The following is a 22,061-nucleotide window of genomic DNA, read 5'->3' as shown; positions in this document are numbered from 1 at the left end:
AAATATGATTTTTTTTTATATAATTTTTTTAATTCAACATAGGTATAGGCAGGTTTACGGGTGAACAAAATGAACAGGGTTCGTAGTCTTTTCATCAAATCTGGCTCCCTTCACATTGAAATCAAAAAGTGTTGTGTTCTTACATTCTCCATCTCCATGCAGCTTAAGGAAGTGTTCCATTTGTTTTTCTAGATAGCTAGTTGTGCTGGACTAGAATTGCTCAACTTGTCACTGCAAATCACGCAGTTAGGATGCTGACTCCCATCACCCAAGTGAACACTATATTTATAGTGCACTTTAAAACTTTCTCAAGATGGAATCCCAGGGAAGCAGATACAATGAAAACAACAGAGGCCCCAAAATTTAACCCTGTGGAACACCACACGTTATGTTATACATGTGAATTCATATTGCATATTTCTATTATTTTTCCCTTGAGAGAGCTCAGTATTGTTTATTTGGTAATCTTACCGATTCAACATGTCATCATCATTGCTCTTTTTTTTCTTCTTTTTTTTTGTGCGTGAATATGTGCGTGCGTGTGTGTGCATATGTGCATGCGTGTGAGTTTGTGCTCATTAATTCACCTGAAACCTATTAAAAATCCCATACCCTTCACCTAAACCAAAGACTTCAGAATCCCGCTAGTCGTGAAGAGAATCGAGGAAGCATCAAAGAAATGAAAGAAAAGTGAAACCCAGCACCGGCCAGACATCACCTACTACCTACCGGTAGTGATGGCAAAATGAAGCTTCATGAAGCATTTGCAATATTTTTTGACTCCTCTAGATGGCACTCATGATTCAAAGATGCAATGCAAATGTAATCCATTTTCATTGCACTTGCCTTTATCTTTAAACCAAGAGCACCATCTAGAGGAGTCAAAAAATATCGCAAATGCTTCATGAAGCTTCATTTTGCCATCACTACCTACCGGGTTACCAACCAGAATCTTTCACCAACCCCAGAAACATCTAAATTCCAACAAATTGGGGAGACCTCAAGAGACCAAAGGAAAGACTGAAGAAAGCATATTCCGACCACCTTCTTTTTTTGCTCGACATAGTATGAAGGGATTACATTAATAAAGAAATTACATGACGTACCATCAGAACAGCCACACTGTAATTCGACCTCTGCCAAGGCCTAACAATGTGCCGTGATCACCTGCAGCCAATGATGGCCAAGCGGGCCGTATCATCACAAATCATCTGAGTTGGGGGTGTGTCTTCACCTCCGTCAAGCCCCTAAAACACTGTACAATTTCAGATCTTCATTGCAGTGAAGGTATGTGTCCATCATTTAAAAAATCATTAGTAAAACAAAAACAAACAATAACTTTGTAATCTTATTGGCTGTTGTTCCAATGTAAACATTCAGGAATAAGTGAGTTGTCTTCTTTTTTCCTTTGTCTTGAGCTACAAAATGAGAAAGGCCAAATAAAAATATTTTTTGCATTGCAGTATGCACCAAACTCTGTACAAGTAGGACTTTTTTGTGCATTTTCCAATAAACAAGCCTTAATCAAATCCTTCTTCTTTGTTGACCTTTTTCCATTCCCCGTAATCCCTCCCTAATGTCAATCCCGATTTCCCCAACTTCTTTTTTTTTTTGCACTCACTCACACATTCAAACATGGTCTCCCATGCGGGGAATCAAACCCACACCAACCTGCATCGGAAGCAAGTGACAGTACCACGCCGCCACTTGGAGCCTCTGATTTCCAAAACTAATCTGAAGCAACCAAACTCAAAGCAGAATTTAATGAGAAATCACAAAGTTACGTGCAAGGACAACCATGTGCGGCACTTGTGACTACACTACAATGTGAGCTACATATCTGTATACACATACAGTATTGTTGTACTTAAAACAATTCATAATTGTAAAATCTTGTAAAATTTGACAGCGATACAAGGATCATGTTCATTATGCATTTGGTGGATTTTTAAGCATTTAATGAGGCATTTTTGGAAGAATCCCCACCCACCCTAATTCTGGGGTGATATATGTTATAGCGTGGACAGGACCAGAGGTTACATACAAAGCCCATGAAAAGATAACCTCATTTTGTGCCTTGTCAAACTAAACGGCCCAGTCCACATGCAGACACTGGGAACCGCTGTGGCCTACATTCATTCAATCCAAGGTGTTAGAGCAGTGATCCACATCGCACATTACATGTGACTGAATGGTCAGCCTATAAAAGATTCGAGTACTATAATGTTTTTAAAAGGTTGACCATGTAAAGCAGTAGACAATAAACGGAAACGATAAATTAAGTGTTGCAACAAGAGGTCATGCCTCAAGGCTACAGCCTCATGGCTGGCATGTTTTTTTCTTTTTCATTGTCCTGCTGTTAGTTTTGATGAAGTGATTGGTTGCAATAATATAGTGCTCACATCTTTTGTTTATTTGTTTCATTATAATTGTTTCACCCATCCTGTCTCTGTTGTCTGCCATTTTCATATAATCCTGACAAGTTTCGAATGTTATTATTATTATTTTTTTATCAAGGGGGAACTGTAGAAATTGTGTTGCACAGCCACCAGATCACACACATACAATGAGATATTTAGAGTAGGGGTGTCAAAATTACTGCGGTAATTTTGAGTTAATTTAACGTTCCTTAAACGTCACTATTTAAAAAATATAAAAAAATTACGCATGATTAAAGATCGCCCCTTACTTGGAAAGCCTGTACTGCAGACACGCACACATCAAAATTTCGTAGTAATAAATTTAATAATAATGCATATATTTCATATAAGTTCATGGCGACCCCTGAAGGGAAAAGATGTAAAGATCAGATAGATCTATGAAAAGAAAAATGCACTGAGGTGTCACCAACGTCTTACAAATGAAATGATGCCATCTAGTGGAAAAAAAATACCTCAATACAAATCAATATCACACAATATTTTTACAGTACAGTACATTGTTTTAATTTTAACAGAATTTTATGAATTATTATGAAATTACTGTATCAATGACTAAAAGATGCAACCATATTTATTTTAGTTTAACATTTTTTCCACTTTATGTTAACAAGAGTATGAAAAATTTGCAATTAATGAGTTAAGTATTGAATTCATGCGATTAATTACGATTTAAAAAAATTTAATCGCCTGACACCCCTACAACAAATATACCAGTATTCCCCTTTCCATGACAACTTGAGTAGACCATGCAATTACTTATTTTAAAATTGTATGCCAAATCTCAGCCAAGAACAATTCTTATTGTACATTTTATTGTACATTTAGAACAGATATAAAATTTGCGATTAATCGTGAGTTAACTATTGAAGTCGTGCGATTAATTACTATTAAAAAATTTAATCGCTTGGCACCCCTAATTTAGAGTGAAGGTGATGCACAAACAGTGCTAGGGGGTGGTCTGATGAGTCCATATTTCAAATTGTAGATGTTGTGTCCTCCATGTCAAATAGGAAAAGGTGTGTTTGCATTGTTATCAGTGCAAGTTCAAAAGAGAGCATCTGCAAAGGGGCCGTGTTAGTACTCATGCCACGGGTAACTTGCACATGTGTGAAGGCACAACTATTGCTGAAAGGTACATACATGTTTTGCAGCAACATGCCATATGCTGCCATCTAAACAATGACTTCATCTGCCCAGTCACTGCTTATTTCAGCAAGTCAATGCAAAGTCTGTTACAAAGAGCGTCGCTTCATAGCAAAAGAGTGACTGGCCTGCCAGTAGTCCAGACCTGTCTCCCTTTGAAAACTTGTGGCGCATTATGAAGCGCAATATACGGCAACCGAGACAACAACTTTTAACTTGTTTTTAATCAAACTATTGATTTTTTTTTTTCAAGATGTTGTGATGTTTGCATGTCACACTATGTCACACATCTATAAAACAGTCATGCGAATTAAACCTAATAGCACATGTACATACTGGATCAGAATTGATTACCGGTAAAGCAATTGAAATTGAATGAAATTGGAATGACCAAAAAAATCTGCATGTAAACCCGGCTAATGAGAATCAATAAGAGAATCAATAATGGCATCCATAAATTCTTATCAATCACTACCTCTATTGACAAGTTGCTTTTCCTTGTGTCTCCTGTCAGAGCGTGTTCTCCCTCAGCAGTTGTTGCTCCTGGACCTCCTTCAGCAGTGGGGGTCAAGGAGGCCAGAGGTCAGCTTCTACCTGCGACACTGTCCCTCCTTGCCACAAGGTACAGCACACATTCAATGCATTGGCCATACCTACTGTATATTATATGATATATTTAATGACTGTGAGACAACATTATTGTGAGCCAAGGCATGTTTTTATCAATTTGTCATCAGTTCATTATGGGAATGCTGAAGCATTCGCACATATGTTATTGTGATTTTTATCGACCACACGTTTTGCCGTGAAACAACGCCCACATAATACTTTTGATTTACACCTTTCAAATTTCAACTTGCTTCCCAAATTCACGCCTCCCGGGGTTTGTGCCGTCTGATACCACATTACTTACAGTATTCGCACAATTTAATGTTAAATATAAACTTTTCCCCATTCATTTTCATTTCATTTTCTGCTGACATTTTTTTTTCAACTTTCCACGCACACTTCCATACATACAATTGCTCATCATTACGACTTCTCTGATACAGCTCGGTGGCACAGTTGGTAAAGTGCATTGTGCACTAACCAGGAGGCTGCAGGTTCTAATCCCATAGAGAGCCTGGGTTCAAACCCTACTTGGATCACATTTTGGTACATTCGATGGTTTGATACCAATTGTCAATCATATCAAGAAATGTATTATAATTTCTCTGAAATGATTCAATCCCACTTTAGACAGATTGCAGTTCAAGTTTTCTTTTTATTGCTTTGTCATTTAACTATAAGTAAAAATTTCACATAATTTATCTTTCAATTTACTTCATAAGCACATGCATTCAAATCTTAGCATTCAGCTTTTCAGCATTCCCACGCAATTTTCAGAAATTTAATTTTGTCTAATTCAGTTCTATTATTGTGATTTTTTTAAACTTGTGCTGGATTTGTGTGGTTATTATCAATATTCGTAGTAGTAGGCAATATTATACTCTATCGCTAGAATAAAATTACACAGTGAGTGGTGTTTACAAGGTTTAGAAGTGAGGTCAGGGGCTGGGTCAGTAATTAGCTCGATAAGATGATTAGAATTATATAACATGCATGGTGCAACCCTGAATGGGAGGGGAGGTCCGCGTAAGAAATATTGATGACTTTGTTGCCAGCCTGATGTAATGCAATTCATGGGTGTGGTTTACTGTATATAATTCAGAATGCACCATAGGCTGTCACATTATGCCACAACCCAAATAAACCCGAATTGACCCATATTGGGCTTTGATGCCATTTTTTTCTTTTTCTCTTTCTTTCTTTTTTTTATTTATTTATTTTTTTACCTTTTCTGTGATCTAAGAAGTTACAGGAATGTTCCATAGCAATACAATCAAATGACATGTGCAAATGACTGAAAATCATAGTTGGCAATTGTGCATTCAACCATGAGATAAATGCACTTGTCTTGTTAAATAAATTTTTTCATGTTGTTCCAGTATTTGAAACTTGAAGCCATATAATACTGTAATTAACTGTGTTTTGTATGTTTTACTGCTGTGCTGTTATTTTTGTCATGTCATGTTGTGTTAACACTTTTTCCGAGTTCCGAGCAGGGTTATTATAGTTTTGGAATTTTCATTTTACTTAGTTTTTATTTTGTGTTTTGTGTTTTTTTATTTACATTGAGTTAGTTTTAATTAGTTTTCATGGTGGTTCTGTTAGTTTTTATTAGTTTTAGTTTTTTTAATGCTTAGATTTAGTTTAGTTTTGGTTAGTTTTAGTATTAGTTTTGTTTTTTATTTATTAGTTTATTTATTTATAATTTTGTTTAATGTGTATTACTTGTGCACAATATTTAATAAACACCATGGTAAAATGAAAACATCACTTCAGTGTGACACATTTTCAAACGTCTTCATTTCAGTTAATATTGAAATAAATATACTTAAAATCACATTCAAAATCATCCCCAAAGGCTCATGTATTAAATTAATTACCAAAGACTAAAACAAAGGACATTTTCGTGATAATTATAATAAGTTTTAGTAAATATAAAATGTAGTTTCAGTTAGTTTTTTTTTTTTTTTTTTTTAAGCATTTTGGTTTAATTTTATTTTGTTAACGAAATAGTTTTTTGAGTTTGAGTTTTACTTTTTTTGTTTGTTTTCGTTAACTAAAATAAGAGAGAGAGAGAGAGAGAGATTTATATTAACTATGAACACTCTAAAAAGAGCCAACTTAAATAATTGCTTCAATTGGTAGCACGCAATTGAATTAAGTTAATCCAAAGTGAATATTTAAGTTTAAATAATTATCAGTTCATTAAACCAATATATTCACTTTGCATTAACTTCATTCAATTGTGTGTCACCAGTTGAAGCAAGTATTGATGTCGGTTCAACAATTCTGTTTTTAAAGTGTATGGACACAATATCATTTATAAGAAAACTTTGCCAACCTGCAGATTCTTCAGAGGCTATTTGTCATTTTGTCATTCTTCCACACCAATTGAAACAGTCAACTATTAGTAACTGCTTGAGCCCTGTCCATGAATGATTGATTTATTAATTGATTGATGTACAGTTAAATAAAATTGCAACTTCTTATCAACACCGTCTACCAACAGTGAAGGAAGTATCATTTAATACTGCGGACGAAATACATCAAGTAGGTGCTCGAAATCGAAATACATCAAGTAGGTGCTCTCAATCACTGTCTGTGTACTTTTCTGTAGTGACAAGATCACTCCACTGCATTTTTAACTTATTACTTTTGCCCTGTGATTGGTGATCATTCCAGGGTGTACCCACCTCTCACCCAAAATAGGCAGGCATAGGCCGCCCGCGACCCAAATACCAACAGGCGGCACAGAAAATGGATGCGCGGATGGATGTGTGACCATTTGGCAACAAGGCGAGCTAATGTCAATGTTTCTGCTTCTTGACACAGGAAGTCAGCAGCCTTTGGAGACAACTTGGACCACAGAAGCAACAGAGGGCACGAACACCAGTGTAAGACAAACATGTACTACATACACAATTTACAGTACACACAATAGCCTGGTAGTTGTCAATCATACTAGTAGCTATTTTGATCCATTGTTTTTGCTTCACTTCTGTAGAAATTCTGGTCAGGCAGCCATTGACCACATTTGTGTGTAGTAATATTGATCAGTCTGCCTGTTAGTCAGCTGGTGTGTGTGTGTGGGGGTGTGTGTGCGCGCGTGTGTGTTGGCCAGTCAGTGAAGGTGGGATTAGCTTGGTCTCATGACATAACCAGGCTAAGAGGATTGTTAGCCAGCCAAACAGCTCCTCCTCGTCCTCCTCTTCCTTTCACCTTTCTCGCTCATCCACTTATTGTCTTGTGCTGCTTTCTCCATCGTGTGATTTTTACGTTTGCTTCAAAGACCAAAAGAACTTGAGGTGCGGCTGCAGTTTGAATGGGTGGGCGGTAAGTTCCGCAAAAGTGTTTTTCATATAACTTTTTTTTTCCCACACAAAAATATTGGACATCTGCTTTTTATTTGCAACTGCACTGACCGTAACACTGACTTATATACATATACTGTCTGTAGCGTTTCACCATACAATAAAATATTATGTATCTTTTTTTTTTTTTATAAATGCTTTTATAAAGATAGCAATGTTCTGTCTTGTCTGATAATATCAGATTTATATTATAGAGGGGTGAAATTATTATTAATAAATATGATTGTGGAAAAATGAGGAAAATTACATTTGAATGAAAATGCAGATGTCAGTAGTTAGCATGACGAGGGAGGGTTTACAAAAATTGCCACTTTCCGAATGCACGTAACCAGTAACTTCATTTAGCAGATTTCCTGTCTGTCTGGAAATTACAGTATTGATTATATGGCTATCATTGGCACTTAATCAAATTCTGGTGTTGGTTGGCTGAACAGCAACCGAAATATACATATAGTAATAAGACGGTGATGCATGGACAAGATGCAGAGTGCAAGATGAGAGCTGATTGGAGGAGATTCAAAGAGCAGGTAGAGCTGATAAGAGCATGGCAAGATACATGTATATTGAGCTCTATTTTCACCTGCGTTGTATATATATTATCTGCGAAAACGTAGTTTCTGAAAGTAGATGGTATTTCATGTCACTTGTCTCAGTTGTTTTCATCCTGAAAATGTACATTTAGTGATCCCATAGATTGTCAACAGATTATTTGCTGCACCCTTAAAGTGACAGTGTGTAATCTTTAGCGCCATCTAGTGGTGAACTAATAATTCGTTCAATTTAAAAACCCACTATTGATTTCAATAATAAGCACACAAAAAAAATGTATCATATCAACGTACTTTTTAAAAATATATATGTAATCATAGGTTTAGTAATCAGTAAATCGTTGCTGAGTCGCGTGATTCAGGCTCCCATCACTTGCCACCTTCTGCTTTGCTCTCACAAGCTTTTACTTGCTTTTTTTTTTTTTTACCAGCTTCTCTTGCTAGCCGCTCTTGTTAGCTGCTTCGGCTAAATCCGGGTCGCTCGGTCTTTTGCCATCACTCGCCGGCCTTCAAACCGGCTGCCAAGTCGCCGTTGCTCACCGAGATGCTCGTTCGCTCACGCAATATAAAAATTGGTGGTGAGCCACCGTAATGTGCGTGCTTCGAAATGCGTGCGCTCTGGCTGCATTCTATGATATAGCGACATCTAGTGGTCAACTATTACACGCCGTCACTTTAAATGAAAAGGCTTTTTTGCTGGAATACCGGAAAAGTGCATATCTTGATACGATTGGTGTCATGTTATGTTTATGCTTATACTCTGCTTTTTTCACTCCTTGATTAACTTGTGTTTTTTAGTTCTAAATTAATGTATGTGGGTTGAAACAACAGTCTTATCCAAGCATTCCCTCTTCCCTCTCCACAAGGGAGCCTCGCCTCTTATTAACCTCACCATAACTTTAGAGGCCCATAAGGGCTGTTCCAAACTGTGATGTGTGGATGTTCGTGTAACTCTAGCCCATCCAGCTGTAAATGTGTGCTCTGCTGCGGTCTTTATTAAGAAATCATGTGTGTCTCTTTCTTACTGATTAAACACACATCCAATGTTGTGATAGACTGAAAGACTCAGATGATTATTTTCACTGTCTATATCATCACAATACAAAAATGTGTTGGGAAATATCACGTGGGATTTGCTGTCGCGGTAAATAACTTTCAAACACAATCGAATCGTCTTTACTGGCCAAGTATGTTTAAGAACTCACCAGGAATTTGCCTGAGTGGTGTGGTCATGTTGATACTTTGGTAACATCTGGGTCACTTTGCAGAAGTAAGAGTAAGTCGCATGAAAAATATGCAAGTGATATGTCTTTAACCTTTTCAAGAAAAAGGAAACAAGTCATGTCCCCATTAAATTTCGAGCATGTCATCGTCAGATCTTGGGTTAAGAAAGTCATAAGTCAAGTCGTACAATCTTGAACAGTTACAACATATATTGGAGTGATTGACTTCAATAGTTAACACAGTTAATTAATCAATTCATCACAAATTTTATATCTGTTCTAAATGTAAAATTCAAAAGATGTACTGTACTGTAAAAAATAAGTGTGATATTGATTTGTGTTGAGGTAATTTACCTGCCACTAGATGGCATAATTGCATTTTTAAGACGATGGTGACAACTCAGTGCATTTTTCTTTTCATATTAAGAGCTATCTAATCTTTAACATGAAGTAACTTGTGAAATTCTGCACATTAAAAAAATTATAACCTATTTATTTATTTTTAAATTAATTAATTGACTTTTACTTTTAAATTAATAAAATTATTTATTTTTCAAATTAAAATTGGGATCTCACTTGTGTCTTCATTTAAATGTAAAGCATCATGACTTGAAGTCAAAAGTCAATAAACTGTTGTAATAACTGGTGGGCATCCTGACACATTACACAAATTATAATTTTCTTTGAATAACAAATGTCACACTATCATGAAAATGCTCATTTTCAACTGTAAAAAGGCAGACTGGTCAAAATCGTGTTTCAAGTTTAAATACCAAGTCAAATTGCCCCACATCTGGTCACATGTGCACCAAGCATTCATTCTACTGTATTTTAAGATGACCAGTTTGACCATAAAGCAATGGACAAGCGGCAGGTGGTGAGCTTCAAAGGTGTAACGACCACTGAAACCGTAGCCTGGGGCAGCAGGAATGTCTCAGTTCTGTTATTGTAGATCAGGAGGAATATTTTTACTGGAGAGGCTCAGCATATGGTGCAGTGATCTCTGAAGGGATCAATGTGAACAACCTCTTCACATGTGTAACTTTATTTTGAATGTGCTATGTACGGATCTTCCATGTGTTACTGCAACAGCCTCCAACTTTTTTTGCTCCACAGCTCAGTTTTATGTAAAGACCGGCATGGAAACAAAGAGAAATAAAAATGTAGGGGTATATTTAGTCATTTGGGGGCCCAAATGCAAACTCAGTCATGGGGCCCACCACATCTGTACATGTATACCACAAAGATTTTGAAAATTAGTGTTTATCATCAACTGAAAACTGAATTTGAGGAAGTTCTCTCTCTTCAATGCTGGTCCAGTCTTGGGGTAACCTTTTTTCTTTCTTTCATAAAACTCCAAAGTCGTGTCTTCCAATGCAGGTCTCATTTTTTGGCCTTTTTTTGATGAAGCTCTCTAAAGGTCAATTTTTAGCGATTGTCCACCTCAGTTGTAATTGTGTTGGTTAACCGCTGATGTGAACGAAGGTGGTCACGTTTCAACAATTGAGTACTACACAGCTCTCAGTCTTTGCACGTTTTGAACAATTATCCTTAAAACATGTTAAATGTACAAACCCTCAATCACAGTGACGTTGAGACAATGTGTAAAACATTCAGAATATAATGGGTTGAATACACATTCTTAAAGTGGAAATCAACCGTAAACATTTCTTGACAATAATATGTTATAGGTGACCTCACTAGTCTAAACATGACATTCTGATTAATATTACATTTTTGGAATATGAGTTATGAAGCACAATGCAGCCGTTTTGTAATGACCAATCACAGCTCACCTGTTTTCTGAATCTGAGCTGTGACTGATTGTTTCCTGAGACCTGAGCAGCTATGATGTCATTTTCACTCGACAGCAAGTGGCAAATTGGCCGCCCCCTGAGATGGATAAAAACGGCTGGATTTTGCTGCTTAACTCATATTCCACAATTGTAATATTAATCAGAATGTTATGGTTAGACTAGTGAGGTCACATATAACATTATTGTCAAGTATTTTTGGCGGGAGTTGACTTCCTACCTTTAATATTCAAACTGATCAACGCTACTTTTGTACAAGAGTCCTTCATAGTAGTTTGCAGGCCAACAATCATATAATAAAATGTAAATAAGAGATTCAAAAGATAATCTAAATTGATCCAATAAAATCCAAATTGAGTATTTACAGGTTTATATCGACTGGAATACAGGGTGAGTAAAAAATCGATTCGCCAATATATCACGATATTACGGCGCGCAATTCTCGAATAGATTCGATATGCAGCCGAATCGATTTTTAAACCTCAATTTTTTTATGAGAATATTCAACAAAACATCTTACTTGGGGTTAGGATTTACACATTAAGCATAGAAGAATGTTATATTAATGGAACATTAAGCCTAAATATTTTATTTCAGTGCCGTTCAAACATGAAACAGACCTCTTTGTTAAATGCAGTGGCTCAGTTATAAGCCTGAATTTTCAGATAAATAAATACATTTTCATACAAATCTTACAGTATACATGTACAAGTTTACTGATTATTATTTTCTAAATTTGAGGGAAAAAATTCACAATAATCAATTTATAGATTTGTATCGGGATTAATCGGTATTGAATCGAATCGTGACCTATGAATCGTGATACGAATTGAATCGCCAGGTACTAGGCAATTCTCACCCATAGTGAGTATTAAAATGTGCTTTTTTTTAGACTGAGCGAAATCTGGAATGTGGTTCCCTAGCAGAAGTTAAAACAATAAAATATTCCAGATTTTGTTTCCATTTCCTGCAGCCCACACCCACCCACCAACTGTACCTAGATGATTGGGCCAGATTCCACGGGCAAGATTCTGTACTTTGTGTGTGAGTGTGAGAAAATGATGAGAAAATGATGACGCTGCAGGGGCCAGATATGTTCCCCACCAAATCATACAAGCATGCGTGTAGGTGTGTGTCACTGGGCACGTCTAACAAAATTCTTGTGTACGCTGCCAATACTAATAAGTTCTATTATTATCCAACCTCCTCATCTTCCTCACAACGCGCACCTAAAGGCAATGGTGCAGTGATTTCCTTCCTGAGAGTGGGAGAGATGGAGAATGCGGAGTTGTGAGGTCGGTTTAAGGGTGTGTGGGGGTGGGTAGTCGGTCAGGTGGGTCGGTGAGACTTGGGTCTCGTAGCAGCAAAGAGCCAGCTGCAGCAGCGTGACAAGGACTGAGTGAAGGAGAGGTGAAATGGATGTGGACATGAGAAGGGGTCAAAGAAAAATGTATGAAAGACAGTCACACTATAGAAAATAAGTGGTTGATTGTATACTTTAAAAAAAATCTATTAACTGTAGTAATAATTGGTTGCTTGATGGATGTTTTTGTTTTACAACCATACCAATAACAGACTTGATAAGGGGACGGGGGGAGGGAGGGAGTGTGGGTCGTGCAAAGGAGAGTGAGCGAGAGGAGGTGACGTAAATTATAGCACATCAGTGGCGAGATGGGAGAGAAAGTTGATATAAGAATTGCTTTGTTTTCTCGCTGCTGCGAGCCTTTGACGTCCTTCAGAAAACATAACGGGCAGCCGTTTGTCTGCACGTGCTGAAAGGATGGAGTGGAATGAGGTGGATTTGGTGCAGGAATTTACCATTGAAGGGCAATGCAGCAAAATTAAAGTCCGCTCCTGCAGGATCACATGGGACAGCCTGCAGGTAAATACAGCACGGCAGGAAAGGGATCGAGACTGCATGTTAAATATCAGACGGGAATGGACAGCAGGATGTTGATTGCATGAGCTACAAAAGCAAAGAGCCCGAAAAATCTCTATCTATTTTCTATGTTCCAACTATGACAAGTGATTCAGATGAAGTGGAGTTAAAATGTTCATCTTGGACAACAACTTGTGAAAAGATCAAGGTTAGGAATGCAACACAGCACTGTTGCATATTGGACAGCATATCAAGTTAATTCATCTTATCTATTTCAACTATAATTATCAAGAACATTGTCATGGTCAGACAATGGCGTGCCATTAAATTGTGACCACCATGAGGCAGCACAAAGTATTTAGACAGATGAAATGGCTCTCTGCAGGTTTGCTGCATTAGAAATGGCTTAACGCAGCAGTTCACTCAAGTAACACAAAGGCAGTACCACTTTTTTAACCCATGCCTACCTTTTTGCATGCTACTATACAAAAGTATAGCTCACCACTAGCTTTATTGTTTTAACCCTATAAAGCCTTACATATGAGAGAAAATTCTGATTCTTTGTAAAAAGAGTATTTATTGGTATTTATTGGAAACACACACAAAAAATTGAAAATTAACTTCCACATATGATTTTTGATTTGTGTCATATTTGATACATCCGATCACAATGCTTTAAATTCGTACATTTATAGCTGTAAAAAAATAAATAATAATAATAATAAACAGACATATCAAACATATTAGTATTTTAAAAAATCCGAAAGAACATTTCCCACTTTTAATAAGTAAAGGTGTCTCTCCTTTCTCAAGTAAGGCGATCTTGCAAGGTCATCGAAAAAGCCATCAGTTGGGAGATACTGCCCTCTAATGGATTATCCGTGCAATGCATGTGTCACATTATATGTGTCAGGGTTTTAATGGAAAAAAAATATTATACACAAGAAAAAGAGGGCTCAAAATGTATTGTATTTATTATGATACGTTTGGCTTGATGGTTTTAGTAGCATTTTTCCACTTTTGCCAACATTTCAAACTTGGTGGAGGTCTGTGCTCTACCAAGTGACATTCTACTGCTGGGTTAAAAATAGCCCATATTGGATTATGGTCAAAACAGAATTGCCATGATGGGCCTTATTTCAAACTATTAGTACTTGCGACAGCAGCCGATACTAATATCGGCCACCCTCTTGTGGCCATTTCATGATCAGGAACCAGAAATCAGAAGAAAATAATTTGAAAGAAAACAACGCTATACTGAGATACAGAGGTCTTACATTAAAATGATCTGTCATTTTTTTTTATTTTATGTCTCAAAAGTACTTGTTATCGGTATCAGTGACTACTGAAGATTTGAGTACACAGATTGCTATCGGCGGTATCGAACATCCCTCATCCTAAGTAATTTACTACAAGAAAAACTGACAAGCGGACTTTGCAAATATAATGTACTTGCCAGATAAGCTAGCGGTGTGGTGGTCACTTCATGTGAAGCGCGGCTTCTAATATTTATGATATGTGTTTGCTTTGCTTTCCGCAATGCTTCAGTTCAGTCTTTGGACGATTGCTCTTTCACCAACACTTGTGATGCTCAATGGTTTACATGTTCACTATTGAGTATTGAGACATCAGCTAACATCAGCAGTCTGTTGTTGCTGTAATAAATTATTGGTTTGAGGTATTCAGCTTGTGACTCATCATGAGCAAGTGGGTTTTCACTGTCTTGTTTGAGGATATGTCAAAGCGGCAATCTTCTAATTGCTAGATGGCAGCTTCACCTGCATGCTGCCCTCAGAGGTGCTTCAATTAACAAATTGCCTCCACCAAGCCAAGTCACTGTACACTCCCCAAGGAAAGACACCATCTGAAATATTTTTTTGAAACTCTAACCGGCAATATTTACATGTGAACTTCATGAAACTGTAAACTCTTTCTGCGTTTCTTTGTAACCGCTGAGCATCATTGCACTTATGGAGGACCAAAACTGCCAAAATTAAAAATAAATAAATGACTACATAAATAAATGACTAAAAGTGAAAATAAAAAAGGATATAAAAATAAATATAATGAAAGGCAGCGGTGGAGTACAACCCAAGACACGCTTAGGACCGCCCCCGTATTTGAATAACATTTCGTCCTGAGTGTCTGCAGCATGAAATAAATAAATGTGAGAGCAACGCTTTTTTATTTATTGATTGATATTTAATTCTATTTATATTTGTATTTTTGTAATTATTTCTTTATTTATTTTTATTTTTGTAACCTTGTTTTTTAATTTTTTTTATTTATTTCTGGATATATATATATATATATATATAATTTTTTTTCCCATTTATATTTAATTTTTGAATTAATTTTTTTACATCCCTTTTTATTTTCACTTTTAGTCATTTATTTATTAAAAATTTTTAAATGCATTTTCCATATGCCCTTACAGGAATTTCTATGTACAAGTAAGTGTATTTCGTGTGTGCGCGCGCGTGCGTGTGTGTGGGTGTGTGTGCGTGCGCGTGTGTGCGTGTGTGTGTGTGAGAGAGAGAGAAAGCTCATTTGTTTGTGAGTTGACATAAACAATAGCAGGATGTGGCTGGGCTGGGACCTTCCTTCCTTGTGATCTTGTATTCATTTTTTTCTCCATACTTGCAGTGATATTTACATCTTAAAAAAGTCAAAGTAAGGGATATCATCTGCAAATATTGAAATGAAATGCTAAATACATTTTATATTTTTTAGTTATTTATTATACTAACTGTAATCCTTCAAGGAAAATTCAACTCACTCTACTGTATAACTCTACTAATCGAAATAGACCTGCAAGAAGACTTGTCAGAGTAAAATGTGACGGGCCTCTTGAGGGTTGATGCCTTGCTCAAAGGCACCCGCATGACTGGATTTTCCTCCATTAATAGCACTCTGTATGCAGCAATGATTGTTTTAAAGTGCTTCATAAAGTTGAGTTGAGTTGAATGACAAAAGCAGGGGAAGTCAAACATGCAAAATCATCGCCTAGGAGCAACATCATCTGGGGGTGCTTTTTTTATTGGCTGCTACTAGATGACTTCACTTCTGTACGACACACTTTCAAACATTGCCTTTCACGCACGTCAAACATTGTTAACTCATTCACTTGCAGCCATTTTCACTGAAGCAACCCCCTTCGCTCCCGGCTGTTTTACTGGATTTTGACTGATTTTGCAAGGCCCACAGAATATTGTGTTCTATTGCTAAGGATGTAACGATATCCAAACATCATGATACGATATGAAGCTCACGATACGATAAATATCACAATATTGTGGGGAGGTTGGCAAAATAAAAAAAGGTCACAATATTGTAAAAAAAATAAACTCATACTAAAAAAAGCACAATATTGCGCTTTTGTACATAACAGCAATCAATGCATATAAACAACCTACAATCTCTAATAACACTTAATATTGAGACACTTACTTGCTAATGCACGCACACATTGAGTTCTTCCAAGCATATTACATTCCCCTTGATCTGACCATTAGCATGGATTTTAAACATAGAAGGGCCAAAGCATGCCTTATGAAAATTAAACTGCACCAAAAAACTAGCTACCAGAGGGTGCTAGAACTGCACAAATGGAAATCAACCTGACTTTTTGAACAGATGTGCTGCTTTTAATATCGTGACATGACGACAACGATATTGTGGCAGTTTTAATATCACGATATCACAATATTGCCGTTATCGTTACGTCCCTATTTATTGCTATAAAAACATGGAACCTACCAAAAGAAAAATTAGAATCAAGAAAAAAATTAAATTTGTATCTGTTTCCATTTTACAGCAATTAGCATTAGAATATAGCTAAGTTTCATCATTACTCACAAACCTGCTGAAAACACTGGGGAAAAGAGCTTGTTGCAACACAGCCCTGGCTGATCTCTTATGACGTCACTTGCAAAGTGTGACATAGTTGCAGTGCCACCCATCGGCTCAGTCTCGTACACGCCTCCTTAGCGAGTTGGAGTCTGAATAGTAGCGTTTTGCAAACATCTTTATACCCATTTTCAGGTTAGTGATATATTAGCATAGCATTTGGTTAGCTTATTTAGCATAGCTTTTCGTAGTATAGACATTATTTAGATGTAGTTTTCACTGCTGCTGTCAATCACAGCCAAACCACACCCAACCCTCTTCCCATTCGCACCCCAACGGCTCTCCGGGCAACACCCACTTTGAGTGCTGATTTCAAATCTGAGAGAGGGATAGAGCACGAGTCTGATTTCCTATTGAGTTACACTTTAAAATCAACACTAAAGGCTCATGTATTAAATCATCAAGACAAAAACGAATGACATTTTCACTGTAATTGTAGTTAATTTCAGTTTTTTTTAAATAAAAAATATTTTCGTTTTTATTCTATTTAGCGAATTAGTGAATTTTTTTCACTTTTAGTTTTAGTTATTTCATTAGTTTTTGTTCAACTAAAATAACCTTAGTGTGTACGCTGCCCTGCTTGTGACCAATGCAGTGCGCTTGTTGTGCATGACTTTGTTGACATTATACAGGATTGTGATGAGTCGTCTTGTATTTGTTATTATTATTAGGGCCAGAGGAGCGGCCGCTGCGAGGTCACTATTGTTTTTCATAACGACATGGCTCCATAGCGCCCCCTACAGTACAAAAATCTAAACCAATCCCGGCACATTTGATCTACAGCTACGAATATTGGCAGGCATGTGTGCTTAATAACTCTGCTGTCCAAGCTCCTCAAAAAATCCCAAACTTCTCATGCAACTTAATAGCCACAGCCTGAAAACATCTATATGATAATATTCGGTTACACATGTAGCACCAACTAGTGGTGACAAGAAATGTCATGCTTTTACAATTATATCTACTGTGCCAAGCCCGTTGAACAGATCCAGTTGAAAATTTGTCAGAACAGCCTTAAGATGTTGCTCATGCCCCACATCAAATATTGTAACTTTTCGCCAAAGGGCATGGCCGATACGGTGCCGCAAAGTCTGATGATTCACAGTGACAATAAAAGCTGCGTTAACTTGACCCAGATGATCCGATCTTTTTCAAAATTTCACACATTTGATAAGAGTCCAGGCCTGAAGACATCTACAAACGTTTATTTTATTTTATTTGTACTTTAACAGTAGTCTGTTATTAGGTTTTGTTAAAAGATGGCTGTCGTAAATAATACAGGAATGTGGGCCTATTAAAAAAAAAACAAATTGCTGGGACAGGATGGCCTGAAATGGACCTGCCGTTCGAGATCAGCCCTGAATTTCCCCGCCTCTGCTCCGTATCCAAAGCATAAGCCCTTACAAATGAGCGACTGCCACCACATGGCAAAATGCAGGCTTATGTGAGCAGTATGATCAGATTGCATTGCAGATGTGATGCCGTCAGTGACAGTGTCACAAAAGTGAAGCCAAATAGAAAGCAGGCCATTTTCCCTGAACTGATGCTATAACTCTGTCACCCTGCCAAGGCCACCAGCTGCTAACATAATAACATGTCCTCATGTTGCAAGCTGTAGAAGCTGGATGACCTGCAAATGTGAAGTGAAACGTGTGCAGCTGTACACTCTAGGCCAGCATTTATCGTCTGTCACTCTTATGGTTTCATCTAATCAGGAACAACCTCATCCATCTAAAATGTGACAGTCTATAATAGATAGACCAATTAGAGTAGAAACACAAATTAAATCATGTTTTTACTGTTGTATGGATAATGTTTTACTATCATTAATACATGCAACATATGGAAGTTATCACGTCAAGGTACGGTCTGATTTTCCTGTTTGTATTGTGTAGGTTCCCCGAGTGGAGCTAACCCTCTCTGAGCTCCAGGAAATGGCCACAAGACAACAGCAACAAATAGACGCTCACCAACAGATGTTGCTTGCCAAGGTAAATTTTTCACAAACACACACACACACGGTCATTCTCTGGATGGATTGCCTGTCACTTAGTTTAAGGTCGCTTACATTTAGAGTCAGTCTTAAAAGGGTTGACCTTGGCACTCCAGTAGTTACAGTCAGACCGACTGAGAAGTGTCTTATGTGTGTGTGGTGTAAAGATCATGGCTCATATATACTCAACAAAAATATTAACTCAAAAATATAGATATAAACTCAAAGATCTAAAACTTCTTCCAAATACACAATATCACCATTTCTCTCAAATATTGTTCACAAAGCAGTCTAAACCTGTGAGAGTGAGCACTTCTCCGAGATAATCCATCCCACCTCACAGGTGTGCCATATCTTTATATGGCACACCTGTGAGGTACACACCCGGCTCACTCTCACAGATTTAGACAAATGAGAAGAGAAACAAGAGAAATGGTGATATTGTGTATGTGGAAGAAGTTTTAGATCTTTGAGTTAATCTCAAACAAAAATGGGAGGAAAAACAAGTGTTGCATTTATATTTTTGTTGAGTACATTTTCCAAGATGATGCTGTCAAAGTGGGCATCTAAGGATTGTCCAAAATTAGCAGTATTTGAGTTCCTTGCAGATTTTTTTGTGTAGCTTATGCATGTAGTGAGATGGGAAGGAAATTAAGTCATCAGGAAGCCACAGCTGCTGTGATAGTCAAAGACTATTCTATTCCAGAAAGACAGGAAGTCTACGGGCCCTCCCGGAAAGAAATGAACTCAAATACATTTTAAGTACGTTTCTATTAAGTCTACGAATTGATTGTAGTGATAGATTGTCTCAGGTTTGGTTTTTGGATTTATTTTAAGATGTGACATTGGCGATGTTATGCATGTTTATGTCTTTATTTAAATGTATTAAGGTCTGTATTTATGGGAAATCAGAGGTGTGTCGAAAGAGTGTGTATCTATCTGCATGATGCAACCCCTTAACCAGAGGTGGGCGTCAATGAATTTTGAGCATCCGTCATTTGTCAGTCTTCAGGCCTTTTGTCATTGTCAGTCCGTCAATATTTCAAGCCGAATGAGTCATTCCTCATTCCTCAGTATACAAGGCTCAAAATGATCAATTTCGCATCACATTATGAGAGTCAAAATTGGCATTTTGCACCTCAAGACATTGAAACTCAAAACTGTGAATAGGCTGTTTACAGTATAGGACAAAATGCATAACTGCAAAATAATACAGAAATCACTGGACGGCAGTGGACGCTATCTTGTTAAGTACGTAACTCATCAGGATTGTTCCGAATAAAAAAAAAAAAAGCCAACATATACAATACACTAAATACAGTTTGTGCCTTGGCTTGTAATGATTTCCGGAATAACCGGATTGTGGATGCCACAAAGGCAAAGACACAAAGGGTGTGGATTGACAAATTTAATTGTACACAACGGAATTCTACAACACAAAGCGCTGGACGAAGCCAGGATAAAAACAGTTAACAAAAGTCGCCTCCAAAGTATGCAAGGAAAATAAAGTAACAAAAATACACCCGAGGGCTGTAGAATCGCACAACGCGAATAAGAAAAACCAAAACACAAAACGAGCTATACAAAGCGGATAAACTAAAAGCGACGTGGGAAAAACAACACGTGGATACCAATCACTCAGGCGTAAAGCTGAGGAAACACATAACTACGGAGGAAAAAAGGCGTGGTTAACAAGCACTCAGGCAATGAGCCGAGGAAACAACAACATAAAATTACATGTCAAAAGACTCACGTGAGAAACTGGAAACAAGAAACGAAGCTAGAGATAAGAATTTGGAACACAAAGTCAGAATAAAGCTCTTCGGCGAGGACATAGCAAGGTCAATACTCTGACGAGGAGTGTCGGCAGTTCCAGTCCTTATAAAGCGTTGATTTGTGAATGAGAAATAGGTGTGGCGCAGGAGGACACGCCCCTCTACTCAATTAGAGACCCCCCAAAAAGAAAATCACAACGCAATGAGAGCATAACCATAACATGGCTAAATAAAGGTTGGGAGACACTGTTAACTCGCCTTATTGTAGAGCTACCTGCTAGAGTTCTGTTCCCTGTCAGGAATGGTGTGAATATGAGTGTGGATGGTTGTTCCCTGTGATTGTCTGGCGAGCAGCCCAGGGTGTAGTCAGCCTCTTACCTGAAGTCAGCTGGGATCGGCTCCAATTCCTCTGGAGTCCCTGAACAGATAGAAAATAGATGGAAGGAAGTAGTTGCGTAAGAGATGATGGTCTTCTTCCTCAGCACTTCTAGAGTCAACCTTGGCAACAAATGAGAAAAAAAAGTCTGTACATTGTACATGTAATGCTTAAATTAAAATCTTTAACTGAATTTGATTACATTGACAATTGCCACTTTTGCATTGTTCTTAAAAGGAACCCCGACTGTAATGACATGTTTGCTCTATATTACCGTATTTATTTGGTTGTTACTAACATAAGTACCTATGAGATTCATTTTTCAAAAATAATTTCCAGTTCAATACATTTTGTAGAAACTTTATTTGGACGTTGTTATTTACGTTGCAACGCATTCAGTGCGTAGTGACGTAGAATGGCAGGCAATGTGAAACGTAAGGTAGGAGGTAAGGAGGTAGTGTAGTGTTCCTAAAGGGACGATCAAAACTCTTGAATGTGTCTGGTGAATGATGAGAGCACGGCGTGGGGGAGGGTGACTCTCCGGATCACATGTTGTTTGTTTAGGAATGCTACTTTCTTTATAGGCGTTTGACATTGCTCGGCAGAGAGCCAGCCACCATTTTACGTCACTAAGCACTGAATGCGTTGCAATGTAAATAACGGCTTACATCCAAATAAACTTTCGGCAACATTTATTAAACTGGAAATTATTTTTGAAAAATGTATCTCATAATTATGTTAGCAACAACCAAATACATAATATAAAGCAAACTTGTCATTACAGTCGGGGTTCCTTTTAACATTTTAGTAGCAGAAAATCGAATGGTGGGTAAAGCGTGATGCACGACAGGATTGATGTAAACGTTTGTCTCTCAGCACCCATACAAAAATATTTTTAACACACAATAGCATCTATATGAATTCTTGTCTGTCAGCATGTCCAACAACGATGCTTCTTTTATCAAATAATACAACGATGG

At 37.3% G+C, this 22,061-nt stretch overlaps 1 protein-coding gene across 3 annotated transcripts in view; it reads left to right on the top strand.

The window, feature by feature from the left end:
* Positions 1-22,061, top strand: part of LOC147163241 (apoptosis-stimulating of p53 protein 1-like) — a 72,321-nt gene that overhangs the window by 21,843 nt on the left and 28,417 nt on the right. For 2 of the 3 annotated variants that reach the window (XM_086094314.1, XM_086094313.1), the window contains exons 3-5: positions 4,099-4,206; positions 7,026-7,087; positions 18,833-18,928. In XM_086094314.1, coding sequence (XP_085950440.1) covers positions 4,099-4,206; positions 7,026-7,087; positions 18,833-18,928 — 266 coding nt within the window. Of the gene's footprint in view, positions 1-4,098; positions 4,207-7,025; positions 7,088-12,801; positions 13,032-18,832; positions 18,929-22,061 lie in introns of those variants that run through there. The other variant, XM_086094315.1, reaches the window with a different exon arrangement.

The sequence above is a fragment of the Leptonotus elevatus genome, chromosome 14 (assembly GCF_054856555.1).
Source record: "Leptonotus elevatus isolate MCC_2025b chromosome 14, RoL_Lele_1.0, whole genome shotgun sequence".
Classification (NCBI taxonomy): domain Eukaryota; kingdom Metazoa; phylum Chordata; class Actinopteri; order Syngnathiformes; family Syngnathidae; genus Leptonotus; species Leptonotus elevatus.
This window is presented reverse-complemented; position numbering and strand designations above follow the sequence as displayed.